Raw genomic sequence first — 24,120 nt, forward strand, 5'->3', positions numbered from 1 at the left:
GCTCGTCCTGTTCCAGCCAAGGAGGCCGTCTATTAACTCTCTGCTCGTCCTGTTCCAGCCAAGGAGGTCGTCTATTAACTCTCTGCTCGTCCTGTTCCGGCCAAGGAGGCCGTCTATGAACTCTCTGCTCGTCCTGTTCCGGCCAAGGAGGCCGTCTATGAACTCTCTGCTCGTCCTGTTCCGGCCAAGGAGGCCGTCTATGAACTCTCTGCTCGTCCTGTTCCGGCCAAGGAGGCCGTCTATGAACTCTCTGCTCGTCCTGTTCCGGCCAAGGAGGCCGTCTATGAACTCTCTGCTCGTCCTGTTCCGGCCAAGGAGGCCGTCTGGGAACTCTTTGTCTGTCCTGTCACGGCTATAGAGGCCGTTTACGAACTCCCTGCTTGTCCTGTCACAGCTATGGAGGCCGTCGGGGAATCCTCATCCTGTCCTGTCACAGTTATGGAGGCCGTTTATGAACTCCCTGCTTGTCCTGTCACAGCTATGGAGGCCGTCGGGGAATCCTCATCCTGTCCTGTCACGGTTATGGAGGCCGTCAGAGGCCACAATCTCAGGTTTTGGAAGATATGAAAAAGGAATTAGTAGATATCTACTTCATGCACCTGTCCAGATATATCCTCTTGATGAATGTGATTCAGTGGGTTTGCCTGTCACTGATAACATGATCTGTGCTGGAGGAGACCAAGTAGACAGTTGTCAAGGAGACAGTGGAGGTCCTTTGTTTTCTCCTGTTCTGGGCTATGGGTCTCCAGACAACCCTTATCGTCTTACAGGCATTGTATCTTGGGGTCCTATTGGATGTGGGAATAAAAGCTTTGAGGGCTTCTATACTAAAGTTCAAAACTACCTGGATTGGATCAAGGAAACCATGGGAAAAAACTAACATCAAATCACAAAAATACACCAATTGTTAATTTTAATACACACCAATAAAGTTATTCACTGCTGTATATGTTTGATGTGTAGGTATCTGCTATTTCCATGAATAATTCAGAATTTTAAACTTTTATATGAAGTTGTTTTATACTCCCCAATAAAACCATTTTCACAAGTAAAGGATTTCAGTCTCTTATTTCCTATTTTATAAAAAAAAAATTCTGGCAAGGCCTTTTTTGTCCAATGTTAGTAACATTAAACTAATTTAATGGGTAATCCAGCAGGTAAAGTGCTCATGGGCTGCCCAGCCTGCCATATCTCTCTTTTTTCATGCCTTGCAGTGGTGCCAGATTAGTGTTCCTCTTCAGCCAAATCAAGCAAACCTGACTTTTGTTGTGACTTTTAAAGGTTTTCTACCTCCGTTGCATCCCATGTCAAACAGCGGAGATTTGTAAATTATGATTTATTACCTCAAAACTACTTTAGGAACTCCTTTGTATTTCACAAGAGTGAAAACATCTAATAATCTGTAAAGAAAAGATGCATGAAAATGATCTCTGTAGACTTTAACCCTTACTGTTTGAGTAAGCAGGTTGAAAACACATGGTTTACGGGAAAAGTAGTCACATATCTCCCTCTCTCTCTTTCTTCTGCCATAGCCAAAGCAAACAAGTTTACCTTTTTTGATGACTTTTAGACTCTTGTTCTCTTATATGCAATTGTTAACCACATGCACTTTACCACAAGAAAAATTAATGACTGCATTAACAGTTTAGTCAAACGGCTACTGACATCTGCATGTTTGTTATGGATAGAGTACATCTAATAATCTGGTAAATTGTTTTTAGATTTTATCTTCAAATGTGCATATATTATCTCTTTTTCATGCATTTCATATATATCTCTCACTTTTTAGTGTATGGAATTAATACAGAGGCCTCTATTGGTGGCAGTCTTTGGTGGGAAGCCAGCATTATTGAAGCAGATTCCCTGGCAGCTCTTTCATAGGGAAAGTCCCAGAGGTGGTGCAGCTTTAATCAATGATTAATGGGCTGTAACAGCAGCTCACGTAGTGGATGGATATGAAAAAACACCATGAATTGGTTAGGGGGAATAATTGATGGTAAAAGCCAAAATCCAGTCACTATGGAGACTGAAAAGATAATAATTCACCCAAATCATCAGCGAGTTGGTACTGGTTCTCCATCTAACTATGATTATGATATTGCACTCATCAAAATGACTAAAAGGGTGCCTATAGGCCCAAACATCAGGTCAGTGTGTCTACCAAACAAAACAGATGAACCTGTGGCAGAGGCCACAATCTCAGGTTTTGGAAGATATGAAAAAGGAATTAGTAGATATCTACTTCATGCACCTGTCCAGATATATCCTCTTGATGAATGTGATTCAGTGGGTTTGCCTGTCACTGATAACATGATCTGTGCTGGAGGAGACCAAGTAGACAGTTGTCAAGGAGACAGTGGAGGTCCTTTGTTTTCTCCTGTTCTGGGCTATGGGTCTCCAGACAACCCTTATCGTCTTACAGGCATTGTATCTTGGGGTCCTATTGGATGTGGGAATAAAAGCTTTAAGGGCTTCTATACTAAAGTTCAAAACTACCTGGATTGGATCAAGGAAACCATGGGAAAAAACTAACATCAAATCACAAAAATACACCAATTGTTAATTTTAATACACACCAATAAAGTTATTCACTGCTGTATATGTTTGATGTGTAGGTATCTGCTATTTCCATGAATAATTCAGAATTTTAAACTTTTATATGAAGTTGTTTTATACTCCCCAATAAAACCATTTTCACAAGTAAAGGATTTCAGTCTCTTATTTCCTATTTTATAAAAAAAAAATTCTGGCAAGGCCTTTTTTGTCCAATGTTAGTAACATTAAACTAATTTCATGGGTAATCCAGCAGGTAAAGTGCTCATGGGCTGCCCAGCCTGCCATATCTCTCTTTTTTCATGCCTTGCAGTGGTGCCAGATTAGTGTTCCTCTTCAGCCAAATCAAGCAAACCTGACTTTTGTTGTGACTTTTAAAGGTTTTCTACCTCCGTTGCATCCCATGTCAAACAGCGGAGATTTGTAAATTATGATTTATTACCTCAAAACTACTTTAGGAACTCCTTTGTATTTCACAAGAGTGAAAACATCTAATAATCTGTAAAGAAAAGATGAATGAAAATGATCTCTGTAGACTTTAACCCTTACTGTTTGAGTAAGCAGGTTGAAAACACATGGTTTACGGGAAAAGTAGTCACATATCTCCCTCTCTCTCTTTCTTCTGCCATAGCCAAAGCAAACAAGTTTACCTTTTTTGATGACTTTTAGACTCTTGTTCTCTTATATGCAATTGTTAACCACATGCACTTTACCACAAGAAAAATTAATGACTGCATTAACAGTTTAGTCAAACGGCTACTGACATCTGCATGTTTGTTATGGATAGAGTACATCTAATAATCTGGTAAATTGTTTTTAGATTTTATCTTCAAATGTGCATATATTATTAAAATAGATTTAAATTGTATGATTCATTTAATAGCAGTCATTGGTGAATGTCAACGCTTTGTAACAATCTTATAATGTGTATTTAGTAAATTAACTAAATTATTCCAGCAAAACGATTGATTTTTATCTTTTTCTGTTTTCTACTGAAACACTGATTCAGGCTGCTGTGGGCATGTATGAATGTGTGCGAGTGTGAGCCGGCCATGTTTGGGGAGGTGTCTTCTCCACAGTACCCTCAACCCTATCCAGCAAATCTCCAGAAACAATGGGACCTGGAGGTGCCACAAGGCTACCAGCTCCAGCTGACATTCAATCACCTGGACATTGAGTCCTCTCCAGACTGTTACTACGATTCTGTCACTGTTAGTGATGCTTCATCTTAGAACTTGTATCATGTGGATGTCTTCATACACAATGCTCAAGTGCTGTGACCTCATTTGAGTTGCACAATCCATACCTCGTACTGTGTTGTATATTGTGCTTTGTTGGGGAATAACGGCAAAAAAGTCATACTTCATGCAGTACATATAAATTAGGTTTGAAATGTCATTGTGACTACTTTCATTTGGCTTTATAAGACATTTATTTAGCAAGGTCTATGTATTTTGTAATACATCAGCACGTGTGATTTTTTTTTACGTGCAGATTGTGTCTTATAAGAAGGTTCTGGGGAAGTTTTGTGGACGGAATTCCACAGACAGGTTTTACTCAGTTGACAAGCCCATCTTGGCTACTGGTAACCATCTTCAGCAGGTTTTTCTAATGAATGACTCAAATCACGAGTCACACTTGGGATTCACTGCATTCTTCCAGGCTGTTGGTGAGTCATGTTTGAAGCATATTACAAACAAAACAGTGTTGTAGTATGTTTACATCTCCTAATATTCTATAAGGATGTAAAACAGATCTCTTTTACACAGCAGTTCTAGAATTTGATTGGCTTTGAGTGGTGTTCCAAGAGTGTAGTGTATCAATCCACTTGCCTGTGTTTGTGCATTCCATACAGACCTGTTTGTGTATTAAAAGTGGGGATTTTCCAGTGATTGTAGCTGTTTTTCCATCAATTTTTGGGATACAAAAAACACTGAACAGAAATGCTAAGGCACGCAGTTATGATCTTTTTTTTATCCTCTAAGAAGATATGCACAAAGCTGAATAAACTGCAATCCCAAATATCACACATCTGAGGTGCTACTAATTTATTACCACAGGGGCTTTACCAGTTGCAGCAACTTCTACTTTCATTGTATATACAGTATTTTGTGCCAATTTCACAGGAAGCGACCGTTTTCTTCTTTTGGACACGTGAAATGGAAAATGTGCTTTATTCGCAATTGTTTGTTCAATCTTACAATGTTCTATAAGTTAAATTCAGTAAGACAAATTCCCAACTTTGGATGGAAACTGATACTATCTACGGTATACATCAATACACCATAGTTGGTGCAGACAAGTGACTGTCTTTATAAGAGAGTCATTGAATCATTCGCTCAACCGTTTTATTTAAAAACACTGATTCCACTATGGTGTGTTGTTCTCTTACTCGGAATCAATTGTTGGTTGGCTTTGTTTGGAACTATTTTCATTGACGCAACAAAACTAGACACACTAACTTTTTTAAAGAGGTACAGTGTCCACATCCAGGCAGCATCGGCAATGGAATAGTCACTCCGAAATTTGCCCAGTACTTGTACAGAGACTACATTCATGTGCGCTGTAAGCCAGGATACAAGCTAATGATAGTGAGGTTTACAATAATGAAGATAGTAAAGCAAGAACCGTAAGGGGCCATTAGCACAGAAAGTGCTTTTGTGGTTCAACATAATACACAGGGCAGCGTGGGAATAAAATGGTCTAAAGACTAATTTTTTAAAAGTTGAACTTTTTTAACTTGAACACATTTTTTGAACACCGTTTCTTGTGCGAGACGCTGCAAAAAACACAATATGTGAGTGCAACGGTTAAACACATCTATCCAAAATCAATGCAAAAATGCATTTTGTGGGAACGGCCTAAGAGTGCATTAGTGATTATACACAGGGCTTCCTTTAGAGAATATGGTGGTGACTTAATGAAACATTTTCCTTTGCATTCTTTAAGGGAGAGAAAGATATTTCAAGTTTTAAGTCCATATGTCAGAGTAATAGACAATGGCATTTGACACTGCCGGAGTGCAAGAGTGAGTAAATACATACACCTGATTTTGCATTTGGCTACATTGCATCCATTCATCATTTCATTCCTATGTATCATCCACATTACAGTTAAAAACTACTGCTGAATGGAGACTTTGAGCGTATCAGTGGAGAAAACAATGAATATCTTTCGGTCATAGAGTATCACTGCAATGAGCCATACTACAGATTTAAAGATACTTCTAAAGGTCAGATACCATACAAAACCCACCTTTATTCTTTGTGATTGATGAACCTCATTTCCTTGCTTTCTTTCTTTCTCTTGTGTAGTAATATACAAGTGTGCAGTAGACCGAAAATGGACAGAAGTCAACAACAATGATGTTATTCCTCTTTGTTATCCTGGTAATAATTGTGGCTTGTCAACAGACAGTACTATTGTTATTTAAGTTTATTTTACATTACACGTATGTTCATATTTTTGTTTCTTTTTTTTAATTTTTTAGTGTGTGGAATGAATACAGAGGTCTCTTATGGTGGCAGAGTCTTTGGTGGGAAGCCAGCCAGATCAGGACAGATTCCCTGGCAGCTCTTTCATAAGCAACTTTGCAGAGGTGGTGCATCTCTGATCAGTGATTACTGGGCTCTTACAGCTGCTCATGTGGTAGATGGACTTGAAAACACCAACATGACTTGTCTTGGAGGAATAATCAATAATCAGGACAAAAACCCAGTCATATGGAGGCCAAGAAGATTATAATTCACCCAAATTATCAGAGGGTTCCTGTGGGTGGTGATCAAAAAAACTTTAACAATGACATTGCACTGATTAAAATGTCTGCTAGAGTGCCACTCGGTCCAAACATCAGGCCAGTGTGTCTGCCAAACAAAACAGATGGACTTGTAATGGAGGGCATGATGGGTCAGTATCAGGCTTTGGAGGGTTTGAGAAGGGCTCAACAAGTGATATTTTACGTTATGGGCATATTCGGGAATATCATTCTGGACAGAGTGTTTTCGGGGATTATTTTGTCACTGATAACATGTTCTGTGCTGGAGATGAGGTTAAACTTGTTGACAGTTGTCAAGGTGACAGTGGGGGCCCTCTATTCTTCCCCATGTTGGCATTGTGTCATAGGGTCCTGCAAGATGTGGCCACGTTTCTAAAGGTTACTACAAAGTGCAGAACTACTTGGGCTGGATTGAAGAAACAATGGCAAATAATTCACATCCGGTGTGCAACATGAGAGATTATTAATTAATTTCAAGTGGTATCTGAGATCAGTTTCAATTATGTGCATAATGGTAAGAAAGATTTAGATTAAAATAATCTATATGTGCTGCCTGTGTAGTGGCCAGATTTGTGTGATGTCATTTCCTCCTCTTTCTGAGGATTTAGTGTACAGCAGCAGATGTCCACAGTCAGTCCTTATCTCCTTATCCCTGTGGATGGTTGAGGGCTAGAGTTCTCCCAGGTGACAACAGATAAGGCTTTAGAAAATGCTTAAAGACTCAGGGCCGCACACAGGGCAGCTTAAGTTTGTTTGACTGATGCTTGCTTTTCAAGCACAGGCCTGAATGTTCTCTGAGAGGATGGAATACTTGTGGAACTTGTTGAATGTTCTCACTTTTTGGGAACTGACTCAAATGCCATCATGCTATTGTCTGGTGCTACATAAACTGCCAGTTTTATGGATTATGCCACTCAGCGGAGATCCAGGGAGGGGCAACATTACGGCAGAGGTGCTTCCTGCTGTTGATCTAGCACTGCATCATTTGAGTGAGCAGCCGTCTCCTTTAGGTGACTACGAGCTTCAGTTTCATCTTATAGACTCGGAGGTAACAGACCTGCTGCTTTTCCTTATTTGATTGATGAAGCTAACAAAATCTCTCTTTTATTCAGTAACTGATATACTCCCAGATGTTAAATTGGATAGTTCACTCAACAATTAAAATTCTGTCATCAATACTTTCTATACAGCCTATAGCATGTCATGTATTTAAAGCTCAATAAATATCTAACAGAGATATTTTGAAAATGTTTCAGTGTTGTTTTGGTGTTTTTGTCTATACAATGAAAGTAAGTGGGTCTAAAACAACATTGCATGAACAATGCAATTTTTTGTTCCACAGAAGAAAGTCATAAATGTTTGGAATGACTTTGAGAAGTAAATGATGAAAGTATTTTAATGTTTCAGTGAACTATCGCTTTAAATTATCTCAGACAGCAAGCAGTTTTACTGTATCAGTACATTTGAAAAACAACACATTGTAGGGGTATATTTAATATATTCACTAATTATTCATTTCTGCTATTATAGAAGTTAGATGTTTATAAATGAAAGAGCCCTAAACTACCAGTGTTGGTAACTCTAATGCTACTGTTTTAAACCCTAAAAGTCTCTGTATATTTATATATTTTTTTTCTTAAGAGAAGGCACAATGAAAAGCACACACACACACACACACACACACAAAAATCCTAGCCTACCAGATGACTGCAGTTGCATGTTGTACAATTGTCTCAGTTGTTTGAATTTTAGAAACAAAACTAAATATTTTACAAACCAAATATGATGGTTGTATTTTCTGCTGACTTTGCAAAATTTCCAACCTTACTGAGTAATAGTGTCCTAATGGCATATATAAGGAGTTTGTCAAGTCAAGTTACCTTTGTTTATATAGCGCTTTTAGCAATACAGATTGTGTCAAAGCGTGCAAAATGACAACAGTAAACACTCCATTTTCAGTTAAAGGCAGTTCATCATTGAATTTAGTGATGTCATCATCCAGCTCAGTTCAGTTCAAATAGTATCTTTGCAATCAAGTTGACGATATGGCTGGAAATTAAGTGTCCCCAACTAAGCAAGCCAGAGGCGACAGCGGCAAGAAACCAAAACTCCATCGGTGACAAAATGGAAAGTGCAGAACTACTTGGGCTGGATTGAAGAAACAATGGCAAATAATTCACATCCGGTGTGCAACATGAGAGATTATTAATTAATTTCAAGTGGTATCTGAGATCAGTTTCAATTATGTGCATAATGGTAAGAAAGATTTAGATTAAAATAATCTATATGTGCTGCCTGTGTAGTGGCCAGATTTGTGTGATGTCATTTCCTCCTCTTTCTGAGGATTTAGTGTACAGCAGCAGATGTCCACAGTCAGTCCTTATCTCCTTATCCCTGTGGGAGTTCTCGCAGGTGACAACAGATAAGGCTTTAGAAAATGCTTAAAGACTCAGGGCCACACACAGGGCAGCTTAAGTTTGTTTGACTGATGCTTGCTTTTCAAGCACAGGCCTGAATGTTCTCTGAGAGGATGGAATACTTGTGGAACTTGTTGAATGTTCTCACTTTTTGGGAACTGACTCAAATGCCATCATGCTATTGTCTGGTGCGACATAAACTGCCAGTTTTATGGATTATGCCACTCAGCGGAGATCCAGGGAGGGGCAACATTACGGCAGAGGTGCTTCCTGCTGTTGATCTAGCACTGCATCATTTGAGTGAGCAGCCGTCTCCTTTAGGTGACTACGAGCTTCAGTTTCATCTTATAGACTCGGAGGTAACAGACCTGCTGCTTTTCCTTATTTGATTGATGAAGCTAACAAAATCTCTCTTTTATTCAGTAACTGATATACTCCCAGATGTTAAATTGGATAGTTCACTCAACAATTAAAATTCTGTCATCAATACTTTCTATACAGCCTATAGCATGTCATGTATTTAAAGCTCAATAAATATCTAACAGAGATATTTTGAAAATGTTTCAGTGTTGTTTTGGTGTTTTTGTCTATACAATGAAAGTAAGTGGGTCTAAAACAACATTGCATGAACAATGCAATTTTTTGTTCCACAGAAGAAAGTCATAAATGTTTGGAATGACTTTGAGAAGTAAATGATGAAAGTATTTTAATGTTTCAGTGAACTATCGCTTTAAATTATCTCAGACAGCAAGCAGTTTTACTGTATCAGTACATTTGAAAAACAACACATTGTAGGGGTATATTTAATATATTCACTAATTATTCATTTCTGCTATTATAGAAGTTAGATGTTTATAAATGAAAGAGCCCTAAACTACCAGCGTTGGTAACTCTAATGCTACTGTTTTAAACCCTAAAAGTCTCTGTATATTTATATATTTTTTTTCTTAAGAGAAGGCACAATGAAAAGCACACACACACACACACACACACACACATGAACACACACACACACACAAAAATCCTAGCCTACCAGATGACTGCAGTTGCATGTTGTACAATTGTCTCAGTTGTTTGAATTTTAGAAACAAAACTAAATATTTTACAAACCAAATATGATGGTTGTATTTTCTGCTGACTTTGCAAAATTTCCAACCTTACTGAGTAATAGTGTCCTAATGGCATATATAAGGAGTTTGTCAAGTCAAGTTACCTTTGTTTATATAGCGCTTTTAGCAATACAGATTGTGTCAAAGCGTGCAAAATGACAACAGTAAACACTCCATTTTCAGTTAAAGGCAGTTCATCATTGAATTTAGTGATGTCATCATCCAGCTCAGTTCAGTTCAAATAGTATCTTTGCAATCAAGTTGACGATATGGCTGGAAATTAAGTGTCCCCAACTAAGCAAGCCAGAGGCGACAGCGGCAAGAAACCAAAACTCCATCGGTGACAAAATGGAGAAAAAACCTTGGGAGAAACCAGGCTCAGTCGGGGGGCCAGTTCTCCTCTGGCCAGACGAAACCAGCAGTTCAATTCCAGGCTGCAGCAAAGTCACATTGTGCAGAGGACTCAACTGATTCCTGTGGTCTTGTCCCGGTGGCCATCTAGGAGACAAGGTCTTCACTGGGGATCTGTCTCTGGGGCTCATCTAGTTGTCCTGATCTCTGCTGACATTCAGGGCTGTCGAGGTCATCTCTAGGTGCTGATCCACCATCTGGGCTGGATACGTACTGGATCCGGGTGACTGCAGTGACCATCTGATCTGGATACAGACTGGATCTGGTGGCTACGGTGACCTTGGAATAAGAAAGAAACAGACTAATATTAGCGTAGATGACATTCTTCTAACGATGTAGCAAGTACATCGGGTGTTATGGGAAGTGTTCTCGGTTCCACTTGTCCTAATTAATGCAGCCTAAAAATGCTTTAACGGATTTGAATATTAGAAATATGTTTGTGTGTTATGTGTAAGCCAGGTTAAAGAGATGGGTCTTTAATCTAGATTTAAACTGACAGAGTGTGTCTGCCTCCCGAACAATGTTAGCTAGGCTATTCCAGAGTTTGGGCGCTAAATAGGAAAAGGATCTGCTGCCCACAGTTGATTTTGATATTCTAGGTATTATCAAATTGCCAGAGTTTTGAGAACACAGCAGACGTGGAGGACTATAATGCAATAAAAGCTTGTTCAAATACTGAGGTGCTAAACTATTCAGGGCTTTATAAGTAATAAGCAAGATTTTAAAATCTATATGATGTTTAATAGGGAGCCAGTGCAGTGTTGACAGAACCGGGCTAATATGGTCATACTTCCTGGTTCTAGTAAAAACTCTAGCTGCTGCATTTTTGACCGCTGTTTATTAAGCGTACAGAACAACCACCCAATAAAGCATTACAATAATCTAACCTTGAGGTCATGAATGCATGAATTAACATTTCTGCATTTGACACTGAGAGCATAGGTCCTAATTTAGATATATTTTTTAGATACGTGGCTTTCAAAGGAAAGACTGCTATCAAATAGCACACCTAGGTTCATAACTGATGACGAAGAACTGACAGAGCAGCCATCAAGTGTTAGATAGTGTTCTAGGTTATTACATGTGGAGGGTTTAGGTCTGATAATTAACACCTCTGTTTTTTCAGAATTTAGCAGTAAGAAATTACTCATAATCCAGTTTTTTATTATATCGACTATGCATTCCGTTAGTTTTTCAAATTGGTATGTTTCGCCGGGCCACGAAGAAAGCTAACATCGTGTTTCCTGATGATATCTCCCAAGGGTAACATGTAAAGCGTGAAAAGTAATGGCCCTAGTACTGAGCCTTGAGGTACTCCATACTGCGCTTGTGATCGATATGACACCTCTTCATTCACTGCTACGAATTGATGGCGGTCAGATAAGTACGATTTGAACCATGTTTTTTTATGAGAGGCTTAATAACAGCCAGTTTGAAGGTTTTTGAAGGTTTGTCTGCTAATGGAATAAACATGTTAACCCTTTTATTTCATATTTGTAGTGTTGTTAAACATTTCGTACGTGGTAACCTTAATCACATGGTACCACATTTCCACCGATCAATCAGTACTGTGGTAAATCAAACCCCCTCCACATTGCTCTCTTTCTGCTTTTAGTGTGATAACAGCAAAGCGCTCAAAGCATTTTTTGACACCATATTCAATGGCCCCAAACCTGTCATGATCTTTGGAGGGGTGTGTTCGTCAGTAACATCTATCCTAGCCCAGTCTCTGGAAGGTTGGAACCTTGTGCAGGTACTCATTTAATCAGATGATTATTGCCATTTCCATATTTGTATTGGTAAACACAAGGAATATCTTGAGAGACTTGGTGTTTTATTTGTTTTTGTCAAATATTGCTCTGTTTCTCAGCTGTCATTTGCAGTAACAGCACCTTCACTGGCCAACAAAAGAAGATTTCCAAACTTCTTCCGTACTGTGCCGTCAGGCATTGCAGTTAATGTGGCGCTGGTGAGGTTTCTCAGGCAGTATGGATGGAGTAGAGTTGGTACACTGACTCAGCGTGAACAGCGGTTCACAGAGGTAATCCTAATTTGGGACAAATGAATAAATATATGGGGCTTGATAGAATGTGAACTGAAAACTCACCTTCTCTCGAAAAGGTACAGAGAGATTTAAGCAGCCATCTGGAGGTGGCTAACATCCAGCTTGCAGAGGCCGAGAGCTTCTTTGAAGCCCCCTGTGATTGTGTGAAAAAATTGAAGGCACGTATATCAAGGGTCTGGTTTTCTCACACACATTATATAAATCAATAAAGAACTTTTCAAAACGTATTTATTCTAGAGTGCATCACTACAGAGTGGCATGAAAGCTGAAAGAGGTTGTTTTTTTAATACACAGCCACAGATCACAGTGCATAATATTTATTTATCTGTAGACATTTATCGTCCTTGACACAAGTTTTTTTTTCTTACAGGACAATGATGTGAGAATTGTGATTGCTCATTTTGATGTGAGTTTAGCTGCTAAAGTCTTCTGCTGTGTAAGTATTATATTCAAGTTAGAATTTTAGCACTCCAGTTAGCACTACACCTTTATTCAACATAAACATGCTTTTATGTCACAGGTGTATAATCTCAGCATGTATGGCCAAAAGTACCAGTGGATTCTACCAGGCTGGACCCAAGCCAGCTTGTGGACTAACACCGGCTCCACAAACTGCACAGTTGAAAACATACTGACTGCCATAGAGGGATCCATCAGTGCAGATATTGAGACTCTTAGCACCAGAAACATCAGAGGGATCTCTGGTAGGGTATGTTTGCTTTTGACTGCATCATCAACTTTTATTGTCATGAGCAGAGTGAGCATTGGTTTATAGGGATTGTTTTGTTTTGTTTGTTTTCATATCCATACTGATTCCACCCAGACACCTCAGGAGTACGAGAAGGAGTATGATGAAAGACGACAGCTGAAGCGTCTGGATGCAAATAAGTTTCATGGCTTTGCTTATGATGGTACTTGGGTAATTGCCAAAGTTTTAACTAGAGTCATGGAGACTGTGAGGTACAGAGAGAGATACAGCATCCATCGCAACTTTACTGTCACTGAGCAGGAAGTGGGACAAATGATTCTGGAGGCCATGGACAAGATCAACTTCTTTGGTGTGACAGTGTGTACAAAGTTTCAGAATTCTCCTTGAGAAATAGTGGACAGATTAATTATGAGTAATAATGATAGCAAACACAATATGTATAAAATGTTATCTGTTTATCTATCTTTTAGACATTTCTGTCACACTTTATTTTAAGCTCCAATTCTTGCAAATAACAAACCATTAACTATGACTTTTGCCTCAAACTCCTAATTTGGGACTTACTAATAGTAAGTAAGGTAGTTGTTAAGTTTAGGTATTGGGTAGGATTAGGGATGTAGAATATGGTCATGCAGAATATGTGCTTTATAAGTACTAATAAACAGCCAATATGTTATTAATAGGCAATCTATTAAGCAACTAGTTAATAGTGAGAATTGGTCCCTATACTAAAGTTTTACCGACATTTCAAACATTACTTATAAACAGTACAAACATTAATTAGTAAATACTTTACATAGATATTTACTTACATATTTCTTTCTTTCTCTTACATATGTGACCCTGGACCACAAAACCAGTCATAAGGGTAATTTTTAAATTTTTTTGATTTATACATCAACTGAAAGCTGATGGGGAATCGCCTTTAAAGTTGTCCAAATGAAGTCCTTAGCAATGCATATTAATCAAAAATGACGTTTTGATATATTTACGGTAGGAAATTTACAAAATATCTTCATGGAACATTATCTTTACTTAATATCCTAATGATTTTTGGCATAAAAGAAAAATAAATAATTTTCACCCATACAATGTATTGTTGGTTATTGCTACAAATATACCTGTGCTACTTAAGACTGGTTTTGTGGTCCAGGGTCACAATATTTTTTTTTCCCAGTTCTTTTTACTTTCTTAAAAAATGTGTATTTAATATTGCTAATAATTGTTATGCAGGGTCACGTTATGTTCCAAAAAGGTGAAAGAATGGCCAATGTGAAGTTTGCTCAGTATCAAGGTACAGAACAATTTTTTGAGGCTTCCTAGCTTTCTTTACAATGTCTTTTTATTATTATTGACAACATTTTTTTCCTCCATAGATGGAAGGGCTGTCGATATTGAAAAATATAGTGCCATTACAGATGAACTAGAGTTCATCAGTCTAATCAGATTTCAAAGTAAGTCTCTTAAATAAAATATATCTGATATGTGTTTGTGCAAGCCTGATGAGAAATAAGTACCAGTGTAGTGAAATTCTAGTGAAACACTCAGTATCTGTTATAAAAAACATATGCATTTGCCTTCTACAGGGGATAAACCCACAAAGGACCGAACCCATGTGTACCCTCACAGGAAACGCATCAGTATATTTCTCTATGGTATCGTGGCGTTTCTAACTTTCTTAGGAATTTTTACCGCTTGCAGTTTCCTGGTCTTTAGTGTGAAACACCGCAAACATTGGTAAGTTGTTTGTTTGGCTAATGAACTTGAATGTATAAGTCTTTCATTCAACAATGCGTTTCTTTAAACTATGTTTATACATCTGTGGTATTCTATTCTTTTGTCATTCACAGGGCCATTAGCATGTCAAGACCTTTTATGAACTCTTTGATTATTCTTGGTGCTGTGTTGTCTTATTTCTCCATTTTCTTTATGGGACTAGATGGGTCTTACGTTTCTGATAGAGTATTTGAAGTTTCTTGCTCTGTAAGTACTTAAGCAGTTAGAATTTTGTTATTTGGACAGCACTTTTATCCAGACATAAAGCTTTATAACCAGATGATATTAATGTTGAGATCTGCTCTGGGATTATATGTATATGTAGATGATATGTGGCATTATTCATAGGTACAAATCTCATGTCTATCTATTGGATGTACAGCAGCTTTTGGGGCCATGTTTGCAAAAACATGGACAATTCATTCATTCTTCAAAAACCACAGCACTGAAAAAAAGGTAAGAAAGATTCAGTATTTGTGCTTTCTGAAAAAACTATATATTATGTGAAAATGATTCATTTCTATTATTAAGTTACAATGTGCCCTTCCTGTCTGTCATTTTCTTTTCTTTATTTTTGGACTTTCCTCAGGCCACAAAGGACTATGGGCCGGTTCTCCTGATTATTTTAATTTTGTTAATTGACCTGAGTTCAGTAATTTGTCTGCAAATGTTGGATCCTTTGAGGAGAACAGTGAAGGAGTATCATATAGAGGTGAGTAACAAGAAAAAACACATTTCCCAAATCTCTCATGGAGCCAAGAACACTAAAGTGTTTAATTTGAAATACCATACAGAGCCCAATATGTGATGCCAACTTTAAAATATATTAGTTTACAAATCATGCACTGTGATAAATGTGTTTTGAGAGCAAGGAACCACACACACAAAAAAAATTCTTTGGTAGTTTTTTTTAAAGTATAGGCAGATTCATGCATTCCTAGTGAGCCTGGGTTGATTTTTGTGTCAGTCTTTTTCTCTTTTTGTTTTAGGCTGATCCTCACGGTCAAGATTTTTTTATTCAGCCCTTTACAGAGCGATGTGAGAACACATACATGGGTTTCTGGATGGCTGCATTCTATGTTTATAAGGGGATACTCCTGGTATGGGATTTGATTGAAAACATGTCAAACGTGGGTCAGTTACAGTGCATCCGGAAAGTATTCATAGCACTTCACTTTTTCCACATTTTGTTATGTTACAGCTTTATTCCAAAATGATTTAAATTCATTATTTTCCTCAAAATTCTACAAACAAACGCCATAATAACAATGTGAAAGAAGTTTGTTTGAAATCTTTGCAAATTTATTAAAAATAAAAACGAAAAAAAACACTCAAAATTGAGCTCAGGTGCATCCTGTTTCCACTGATCATCCTTGGGATGTTTCTACAACTTGATTGGAGTGGTAAATTCAATTGATTGGACATGAATTGGAAAGGCACATACCTGTCTATATAAGGTCCCACAGTTAGCAGTGCATGTCAGACCACAAACCAAGCCATGAAGTTCAAGGAATTGTCTGTAGCCCGCTGCGACCGGATTGTATCGTGGCACAGATCTGGGAAAGGGTACAGAAAAAATTCTGCAGCATTGAAGGTTCACAGAAGCATGTAGTCTCTGTTACCCTTAATGGAAAAAGTTTGAAATAACCAGGACTCTTCCTAGAGCTGGCCTCCTGGCCTAAGTGAGCAACTGATGGAGAAGGGCCTTGTCTAGACTGGTGACCAAGAACCTGATGGTCACTCTAGTTGAGCTCCATAATCATATGTGGAGATAGGAGAAGCCTACAGAAGGACAAACATCACTGCAACACTCCACCGATCTGGGCTTTATGGCGGTGTGGCAAAACTCAATCCTCTCCTCAGTGAAGACACATGAAAACACTTAGAATTAGCAAAAAAGCACCTAAAGGTCCCGCAGACTGTGAGAAACAATATTGTCTGGTCTGATGAACCTCAATTCTAAGCATCATATTTGAAAGAAACCAGCTCTGCTCAACAACTCCTCACCTGCAGAGTACCATCCCAAAAGTAAAGTGTGCTGGTAGCAGCCTCATGCTGTGGGGCTGTTTTTCAGAGACTCGTCAGAGTAGAAGAAAAGCTCAGTGCACCAAAATATTGAGATAGCCGTAATGAAAACCCAGTCCAGAGCATTCAGAACCTCAGACTGGGCAGAAGATTCACCTTCCAACAGGACAATGACCCTAAGCACACAGCAAGAGTGGCTTGCAGACAACTCTGTGAATGTATTGAGTGGCCTAGCAAGAGCCTGAGCTTGAACCCAATCAAATATTTCTGGAGAAACCTGAAAATGTGCTTCTGCCCCATCCAGCCTGACAAAGCTTGAGAGGTGAAGAGGCAAGGAGCTTGTTGCATCATACCCCAAAACATTTGAGGCTGCATGGTGCAAAGGCTGTGAATACTTTTTTTATTTTTTATTTTTTTAATTATTGATTTGCAAAGATTTCAAACAAACTTCTTTCATATTGTCATTATGGGGTATTGTTTGTAGAATTTAGGGAAATGATGAATTTTAAGGATGTAACATAACAAAATGTGGGAAAAAGTGAAGCGCTGTGAATTTCTGGATGCACTGTATATAGCAATAATGAAAGGGATGGCAAATGAACAATGTATTTGCACATGTCCTTGTCTCCTATCCAGCTGAGCACCTGTTTCCTGGCCTGGACCACATGCCACATGAACATCCCTGCCATAAATGATAGCAGGAGTATCCGATACAGTGTGTTTGTGTCAGCCCCAGTGATTCTGATTGGTACATGTGCATCCATGCTGTGGCAGGATCAGCCAAATGTGCAGTTCTGCATTGTGACCCTTGTGATCATCACATGCTGCTGTAGCACTCTTTGTATGGTGTTTATTCCAAAGGTATGATGTGCATGTTAACTGAAATGCTATTCAGACGTGTAGAGAGTTCTTAAGAAATTCTGTTTATATTTGTACATAATTTGTATTCTATTCTACTTCTGTCTATTCTCATTTGTTTACATTTTATTCAAATACATTTATATAATCCTGCAGATTATTATAATAAGGATGGGTCCTGATCCTGCATTCTTGTCAAGGAGGTTCCACCTCACACAGTGGTGTAGTGAATTGGAAAAGGAGACTGGACAAGACCATGACAAGAGGAGCGTCATGGAGCAGAACAACCCAGGAGCATCTAGCTATGTGACTGACATGACACAAAACATCTTGTCTAGTCTGGACATTCTACTGTCAGAAAACCTAAACCTCAAACGGCACATTAAAGAAGTGAGAAGCTTTTTGCATGTACATTCGTTTACTTCGTAGATACTTGCTTTATAACCATGTCAGATTTGAAAATTCTAAATCAGTGAGCATTCAGTGTCAATCCAACCAAATCCACACTCAAACTTGAGGTGAAACAAGATAAACGGTCTAATAACAATGAGCATTATTCAAAGTTAGACTTTAAAGTGCATGAGTATTGGATTACTGCTCTATTTATATTGACAATATGGAAGGGGGACATCTGGTGGTTACAGTAACAAATTTCCTTCAAATAGCAATTACACAATCAAGAAGGATGTCACACCCAGGAAGTACAACAATGTGAATCAGTACGTGAGGGATTGATAAAGTGCCTTTAAAATCATTTGTATGTTGTTGCTTTATTGTGATTTCCTGCAGCTGGATTCCGAACTGGAGGATTTGACCAGACAACTGAATGAACTGAGCCCTCACATTATGGAGAATGTCATCATCAGAAGTTTTGTGCACAAAGCAGGTAGAAAAATGCTTGTGAGCACCTTTGTGTAAATGCAGCAAACACAGTATTTAAGGACTGATGGTTTAAGGCACTAAATGCAGAACACTTCCCATGGCAAATCCCATGTTTTGTCAATACCTACAAACCAGCATTTGGTCACATACTTGAAAATGAAACATTTAGTTTAATATTTTGTTAGACCTCCAAAGATTGATTGCACGGTGTCACTTTGGTCTTTATTTGTACTGTTCATTCAATTTATCAAATGTGAATTCAGAGGGATTTGGCTTCATTCAGACGTTGTTTTGACTGGTTTTCCTTTTGTCGTTTCAGTCAAGGAGAAATGTCTGACTCTCCCTGAAAGCTCCAACTGTAACAGGAATCTGCTGGAGGACGTTAACTCCCCTGAACTGTGCGTTTCATATATTGTTATCAATCCTTTAACAGTGAGCAGAAATTTGAACATGTGCAATCATCATTCCTTAAAGTTTGTTTTGAAACTTTTCTAAAAATTCCAGATTGCCTCATTTACTGGAATTTTATTTTATTTTTTTCCCCACAGCATTCAGCGCAGGCTGTCTCTGCAGTTACCCATTCTGCATCATGCTTATCTCCCCTCCATTGGAGGAGTGGACTCCAGTCCTCTGAATAGCCCTTTTGAAAGCCCTCAACATACGTCAATGCCCAGGACGTATGGTGTGCTGGTGACAGGATTGTGATTTACTGTATAAGAGAGCTTATATAATATTTCAAAATGACTTATGTAGTATATCTGGTAATTGTAACGGAATTTACAATTAATTGAAATTTAAAAAGGGGAATATTTTAAAGTTTAAAAATAAAGCTGCTTCTAAATGACATTATATTTTTGAGTTCAGAACAGACATGATTATTTTGAGGCTCAAAAGGTAGAAAATATGATTTCATTTGATTGCTGTTAAGGGAGTTGCCATAGTTTCTAAATCAAAAGTTTCAAAAACTTTTCCAGATCAATGGAGCAATGTTTTGAAAAAATATGAAACCTCAGCTCTTCTCATGTATATTTCTAAAACACTGGGCAATCCTTTAAGGGTGTTTACAAACTTCGAAGTCAGTATACAATCCAAAAGCATTAAAAAAAGTAATCTTATTGTACCATGTTACATAACAGTGCACTGAATGACAGGATGTGGTTTCTCGCTGTTCATTACGTCAAGACATCTGAGAAACAAATGCACTTAGTGGTACAGCTTGATGAGAATGTGCGTCAAACGTTGTTGTTTCCCCTTTTTTGTGATGTTTGTGAACAATAAGTGGTGTTTTGCGAGATCTCCATCCTCCATTAATGAAGATCTTTCATGAGTGATCAGTAACCTTTGACCAGAATCCTACATTTCCACTTGTTAAACTTCAGGTTCTTTGGTTCCTGCGGCTTGGTGGCAACACTTTATACATCAAGTAGGGGCACAGAGCTCAGACCCAGCATGGCAAAAGCGAAAATGTGTGTCATCCCATTTAAAGCATATGACAAAAATCTTTGGTACTATTATTGTGATGAATCTCTTCATTCACATCAAATTAAATAATTTCAAAAGCCAAAAAATTTAATTTGCTTTTCAGTGATGTTGTCAGCAATTATCAAAGGCTGACACCATGTAGTTGAAGTAGTAATATCAGTGTGAACTATCAGTCCTTCCCAGGAGGTTCTTGCACAGGCAAAGTATTGTCCATCAAAGAACAGAAGCATTATCCAAACAACAGCTGGAGCGATGCAAATTACAGTGGAGGGCAGACACTTTGCATTGCATTGTTATAAAACATTTGACAATGCAACACGAGTGCACTAGAGAACAGAGCAGGAACCAAAAAAAAAATGCTGCAAATAAAAGCAAGTTCATCTCTGGATGACAAGGACATGATGCAAAGTCCATCTTCATGAGTCTCTCAAGTCCCAGCATTAAAAAGTCAATAAATGCATTTGAAAAAAACCCATTCCTTGCTCATTGTCTGTGTTATTAAGGTCAAGATGTACAGACTAAACTGCTGACTTTTGTGTGATGCAAGTGAAATTCATATGTCTCTGAGAAAATCTGACTTTCTGAATGTTTCAAAAGACTGTATAGTGGTCACTTGGATGGCACTATAAATGAGTGGCATAATACTACAATTTGAGTGACTAACGACTTGCTGGAACATGTAATATGCTAAGAAAGATATATAGAACACGTAACATGCTATGTGATAAAAGCTAGTTCATCTCTGGATGACAAGGACATGATGCAAAGTCCATCTTCATGAGTCTCTCAAGTCCCAGCATTAAAAAGTCAATAAATGCATTTGAAAAAAACCCATTCCTTGCTCATTGTCTGTGTTATTAAGGTCAATATGTACAGACTAAACTGCTGACTTTTGTGTGATGCAAGTGAAATTCATATGTCTCTGAGAAAATCTGACTTTCTGAATGTTTCAAAAGACTGTATAGTGGTCACTTGGATGGCACTATAAATGAGTGGCATAATACTACAATTTGAGTGACTAACGACTTGCTGGAACATGTAATATGCTAAGAAAGATATATAGAACACGTAACATGCTATGTGTTACACATAAGGTCCTAGCTGTTAAAAAACATGAAATATTTCTTCTATTGATTGATGTAAGTTTGTTAATTTGTCTGCAAGATCCTTGGTGTCATGGAGTAAATTTTCAGGAATCTAATGAAGCAGTCAATGGTTTTATGGAAGTTATGGCTTTTTAAAAGCCTTTTAACCATAAGATTTAGATTTTTTTAACTGATTATGAATTATGAAGAGTCAAATAAAAATAAAAATTATGTTGTTACTTATTAACTCATCTTGATGCCGTTATAAACTTGCTATTCTAAAGTCTGTACTAGGGTGAGAAAATTATGTCAGAATTTTTACAATCCCATTTAAGTGATCACAAAGCCGGATCAGATGCTTCCTATAATTTTCTTGTTTTAAAACAGTTATTTATTCATTAATAATCCAGAACAGATTCTTGGATTTCATCCCTGAGAAAACTAGGATGTAGTCTGGAGTTATGCATTTTGCTTTAAATTTGAGAAGCTCACTAGTAATGTTTTTTTCTAACATCAAACTATCACTCAGCAACGTGTTTGTTTTTTATTTTGCCATTTCATTGAAAGACTATTTAATGATTTAATATCTGAGTATAATTTAAAGTGGAAGTAATTCAAAAACAGAAATTAAATATGACCTTGTTGTAAATGGCAGGAAGTGGTTTGTAACTCTATATGACAGTTGCTAAAGGAAAAAACATGCAATATGACATAGTTTCATTAGAAAATTGTAAAATATGGTTTGAGTCCAGAAGTGAGTTACACAAAGTTGATTATTTCTGTTGCAAAAAGACTCATTTCAGTAATGTTACAGTATGTAAAAAATAAATATAAAAATTAAAATCTTTCTTACATTTATTCATATCATATTTAAAACATATGAAGACATATGAACACTAGGTTTTGAATCATGAAAACATGTCTTACTATAAAAACGAAGTCAGTGCTGTTAAAAGTCATCTCTACTGTGATCCACAATTGTAGAAGCACTGTCAGGAGGGGGTGAAGGGCTCAAATCCACCATTTCTATTAGTTCATTTTCAAGTTCTTTGGCTCTTGTTGGTGTGTATTGCCATTTCCTAATTCCCATCCAAATCAGAGGCAGTGACATCAGGAGCAGTATGCACAGTCCCACTAGCTGAAGAAGTACATTCACGTTTAAAAAGAGTACATGAAAACTTTGACAGGGGGAAATTATAAATGAAATATTTAGGAACACACACACAACATAATTGTAAAGCAACTTGATTTCATAATCATGCTCACCTGAGAATTATTTCGATAGCTAAAAAATGCCATTTGCTTTTCTGTGGTGTTGTCAGGTGTGACTAAAGGCTGACACCACGTTGTTGAAGCAGTTATATCCGTGTGAACCGTCAGTCCTTCCCATGAAGTCTTTGCGCAGGCAAAGTATTGTCCATCAAAGAACAGCAGCATGATCCAGAGAACGGCCGGAGTGAGACAAACTAAAGCACAGTGCAAGCAGCTTGAATAATTGCTGATTTGTGAGCTTTGAATATAAAACAAAAGTGCAAAAGAGAATAGAGCTGGAACTACAAAATATGCCGCTGAAAACAACAAATTCAGCTTTGGATTACAAGGGCATGCAAAGTCTATTTCCACAAGTTGCTCAAGTCCAAGCATCACAAAGCCGATAATGAAATTTGAATATAAAGGACTCCTCTTCACCATGTTTTTCAAGCGTCCTATCCATTCCAACTTGCTCATTTTAAGCGTAAATAAGGGGAGAAATGTGTACTGACTACTATGTAAATTGGTCCCTGACTGTTTTTTATGAGTGTGTAGGGATGCATTTGATATACGCCTCTTTCAGGGTCTCATTTAGTGAGACAAGCCTCCATCTAGACTTGCTGTGTGATACTGACCTTTATTCTGTGGTTAGGTGGCACACTAGTCACTTTAATAACAGTCAATGTGCAGCTCTAAATATAAATTAGTGTCATAAGTGATTCCCTGAGTCATGGTGCAACATGCAGTGTTATATTTTAAAAAGCCATGAATCCTGCAAGAAGATAGGATTGACTGTGGCTGTAATGGATGAATATGGTCAATTCAATGTTCTAGTGCACATTGGTCTGGCCATTTTTCTCTAAACCTTCTCAAATCAAAGTCTTTTCTTTCACAGAACTGCCCACTGGATGGTTTTTATTTATGTACCAAACTCTAGAATGTTGTGAAAATCCATTTTGTGAAATACTCAAACCACCCAGTCTGGCACCAGCAATCATCCATCAGTTATTGTTCTAAAGTACTGATTCATGTAGTACAAATTGGGTTGGATCAATTTTAAGACTACATCTTTTTTGTCTGTTGAAATGAATGGCAAACATATTTCTGCAAGCCAGGCCTCTGAACACGTCAGACAGTGAGAGGGTGAGTAGTATTGGTGGTAAACAGATGAAGAATTACAGAGCATTAAAAAAATGTCCATCATCTTAGTGCATCATCGACTACCAGAGATGCTTCTGACTCTCTTTTGCACAATAAATATGTTTAATAAACACATCTCTTCCATCTAAAAACACATCTCTTCCATAATCTTTATTTGACCCTTTAACTCTAGCACTCACTATTCTAATACTATTCTTTAAAAAAAACTTGCCCCTTTTAAGTCAGCGTTAACGCTTGATGGAGGGCGATTCTGAAGCTTGGTGCTGACGCGACCGTCATAGTGACAACAGCCAATCACATTAGTCTTCTGGTGTTGCATGAACGCGATTGGCTAGCGTCTGCGCTAGGGTATTTGCATAAGGCGATCTGACTGGCTGACGCCTGCATTGGCGCTTAAAAAGTTGTAAAGTTTTCAACTTCTGCCGCGAGCAACGGACCCAACGCGACGCGACGGACCCACAATTCATTTCGCCAACGCTTGACTCCATTCAACGTCACTCCATTCAAATTAAACAGACTATGGCAAGCCGTTTTAGCATTAAATACTCCTTGCTGTACTAG

At 37.9% G+C, this 24,120-nt stretch overlaps 1 protein-coding gene and 2 pseudogenes across 3 annotated transcripts; all 3 read left to right on the top strand.

The window, feature by feature from the left end:
* Positions 1-2,599, top strand: part of LOC107587866 (calcium-dependent serine proteinase-like) — a 4,154-nt pseudogene extending 1,555 nt beyond the window's left edge.
* A 545-nt stretch (positions 2,600-3,144) lies between these two features.
* LOC107587868 (complement C1r-B subcomponent-like) lies at positions 3,145-6,795 on the top strand (annotated as a pseudogene).
* Positions 6,796-6,980: 185 nt separating this feature from the next.
* Positions 6,981-19,445, top strand: LOC107587797 (gamma-aminobutyric acid type B receptor subunit 2). Of its 3 annotated transcripts, XM_016275723.1 has the most exons (20): positions 6,981-7,012; positions 8,741-9,104; positions 11,881-12,018; positions 12,136-12,306; positions 12,387-12,488; positions 12,701-12,766; positions 12,851-13,039; positions 13,154-13,396; positions 14,273-14,333; positions 14,416-14,493; positions 14,626-14,776; positions 14,890-15,022; positions 15,164-15,271; positions 15,405-15,527; positions 15,805-15,915; positions 17,477-17,701; positions 17,855-18,088; positions 18,488-18,584; positions 18,900-18,978; positions 19,129-19,445. In XM_016275723.1, the coding sequence occupies exons 2-20, from the start codon at positions 8,844-8,846 to the stop codon at positions 19,283-19,285; spliced, it is 2,727 nt and encodes a 908-aa protein (XP_016131209.1). In that variant the 5' UTR covers positions 6,981-7,012; positions 8,741-8,843; the 3' UTR covers positions 19,286-19,445. The 3 variants fall into 3 exon arrangements, with proteins under 3 accessions (XP_016131209.1, XP_016131210.1, XP_016131211.1); XM_016275724.1 differs by lacking the exon at positions 15,805-15,915; XM_016275725.1 differs by lacking the exon at positions 6,981-7,012 and having other exon boundaries at positions 9,028-9,066; positions 19,129-19,444.
* Positions 19,446-24,120: the final 4,675 nt, after the last annotated feature.

The sequence above is a fragment of the Sinocyclocheilus grahami genome, unplaced genomic scaffold (assembly GCF_001515645.1).
Source record: "Sinocyclocheilus grahami isolate Dianchi unplaced genomic scaffold, SAMN03320097.WGS_v1.1 scaffold96.1, whole genome shotgun sequence".
NCBI classification, from domain to species: domain Eukaryota; kingdom Metazoa; phylum Chordata; class Actinopteri; order Cypriniformes; family Cyprinidae; genus Sinocyclocheilus; species Sinocyclocheilus grahami.

What these genes read in the sequence shown, in the direction of transcription:
- LOC107587797 (XM_016275723.1), top strand. Translation starts at nt 8,844, where the DNA reads ATGTTCTCTGAGAGGATGGAATACTTGTGGAACTTGTTGAATGTTCTC. An exon ending in TCAGAGGGATCTCTGGTAGG is followed by an intron (nt 13,040 to 13,153) that starts GTATGTTTGCTT and finishes GATTCCACCCAG; the next exon opens with ACACCTCAGGAGTACGAGAA. An exon ending in TTTATAAGGGGATACTCCTG is followed by an intron (nt 15,916 to 17,476) that starts GTATGGGATTTG and finishes TCTCCTATCCAG; the next exon opens with CTGAGCACCTGTTTCCTGGC.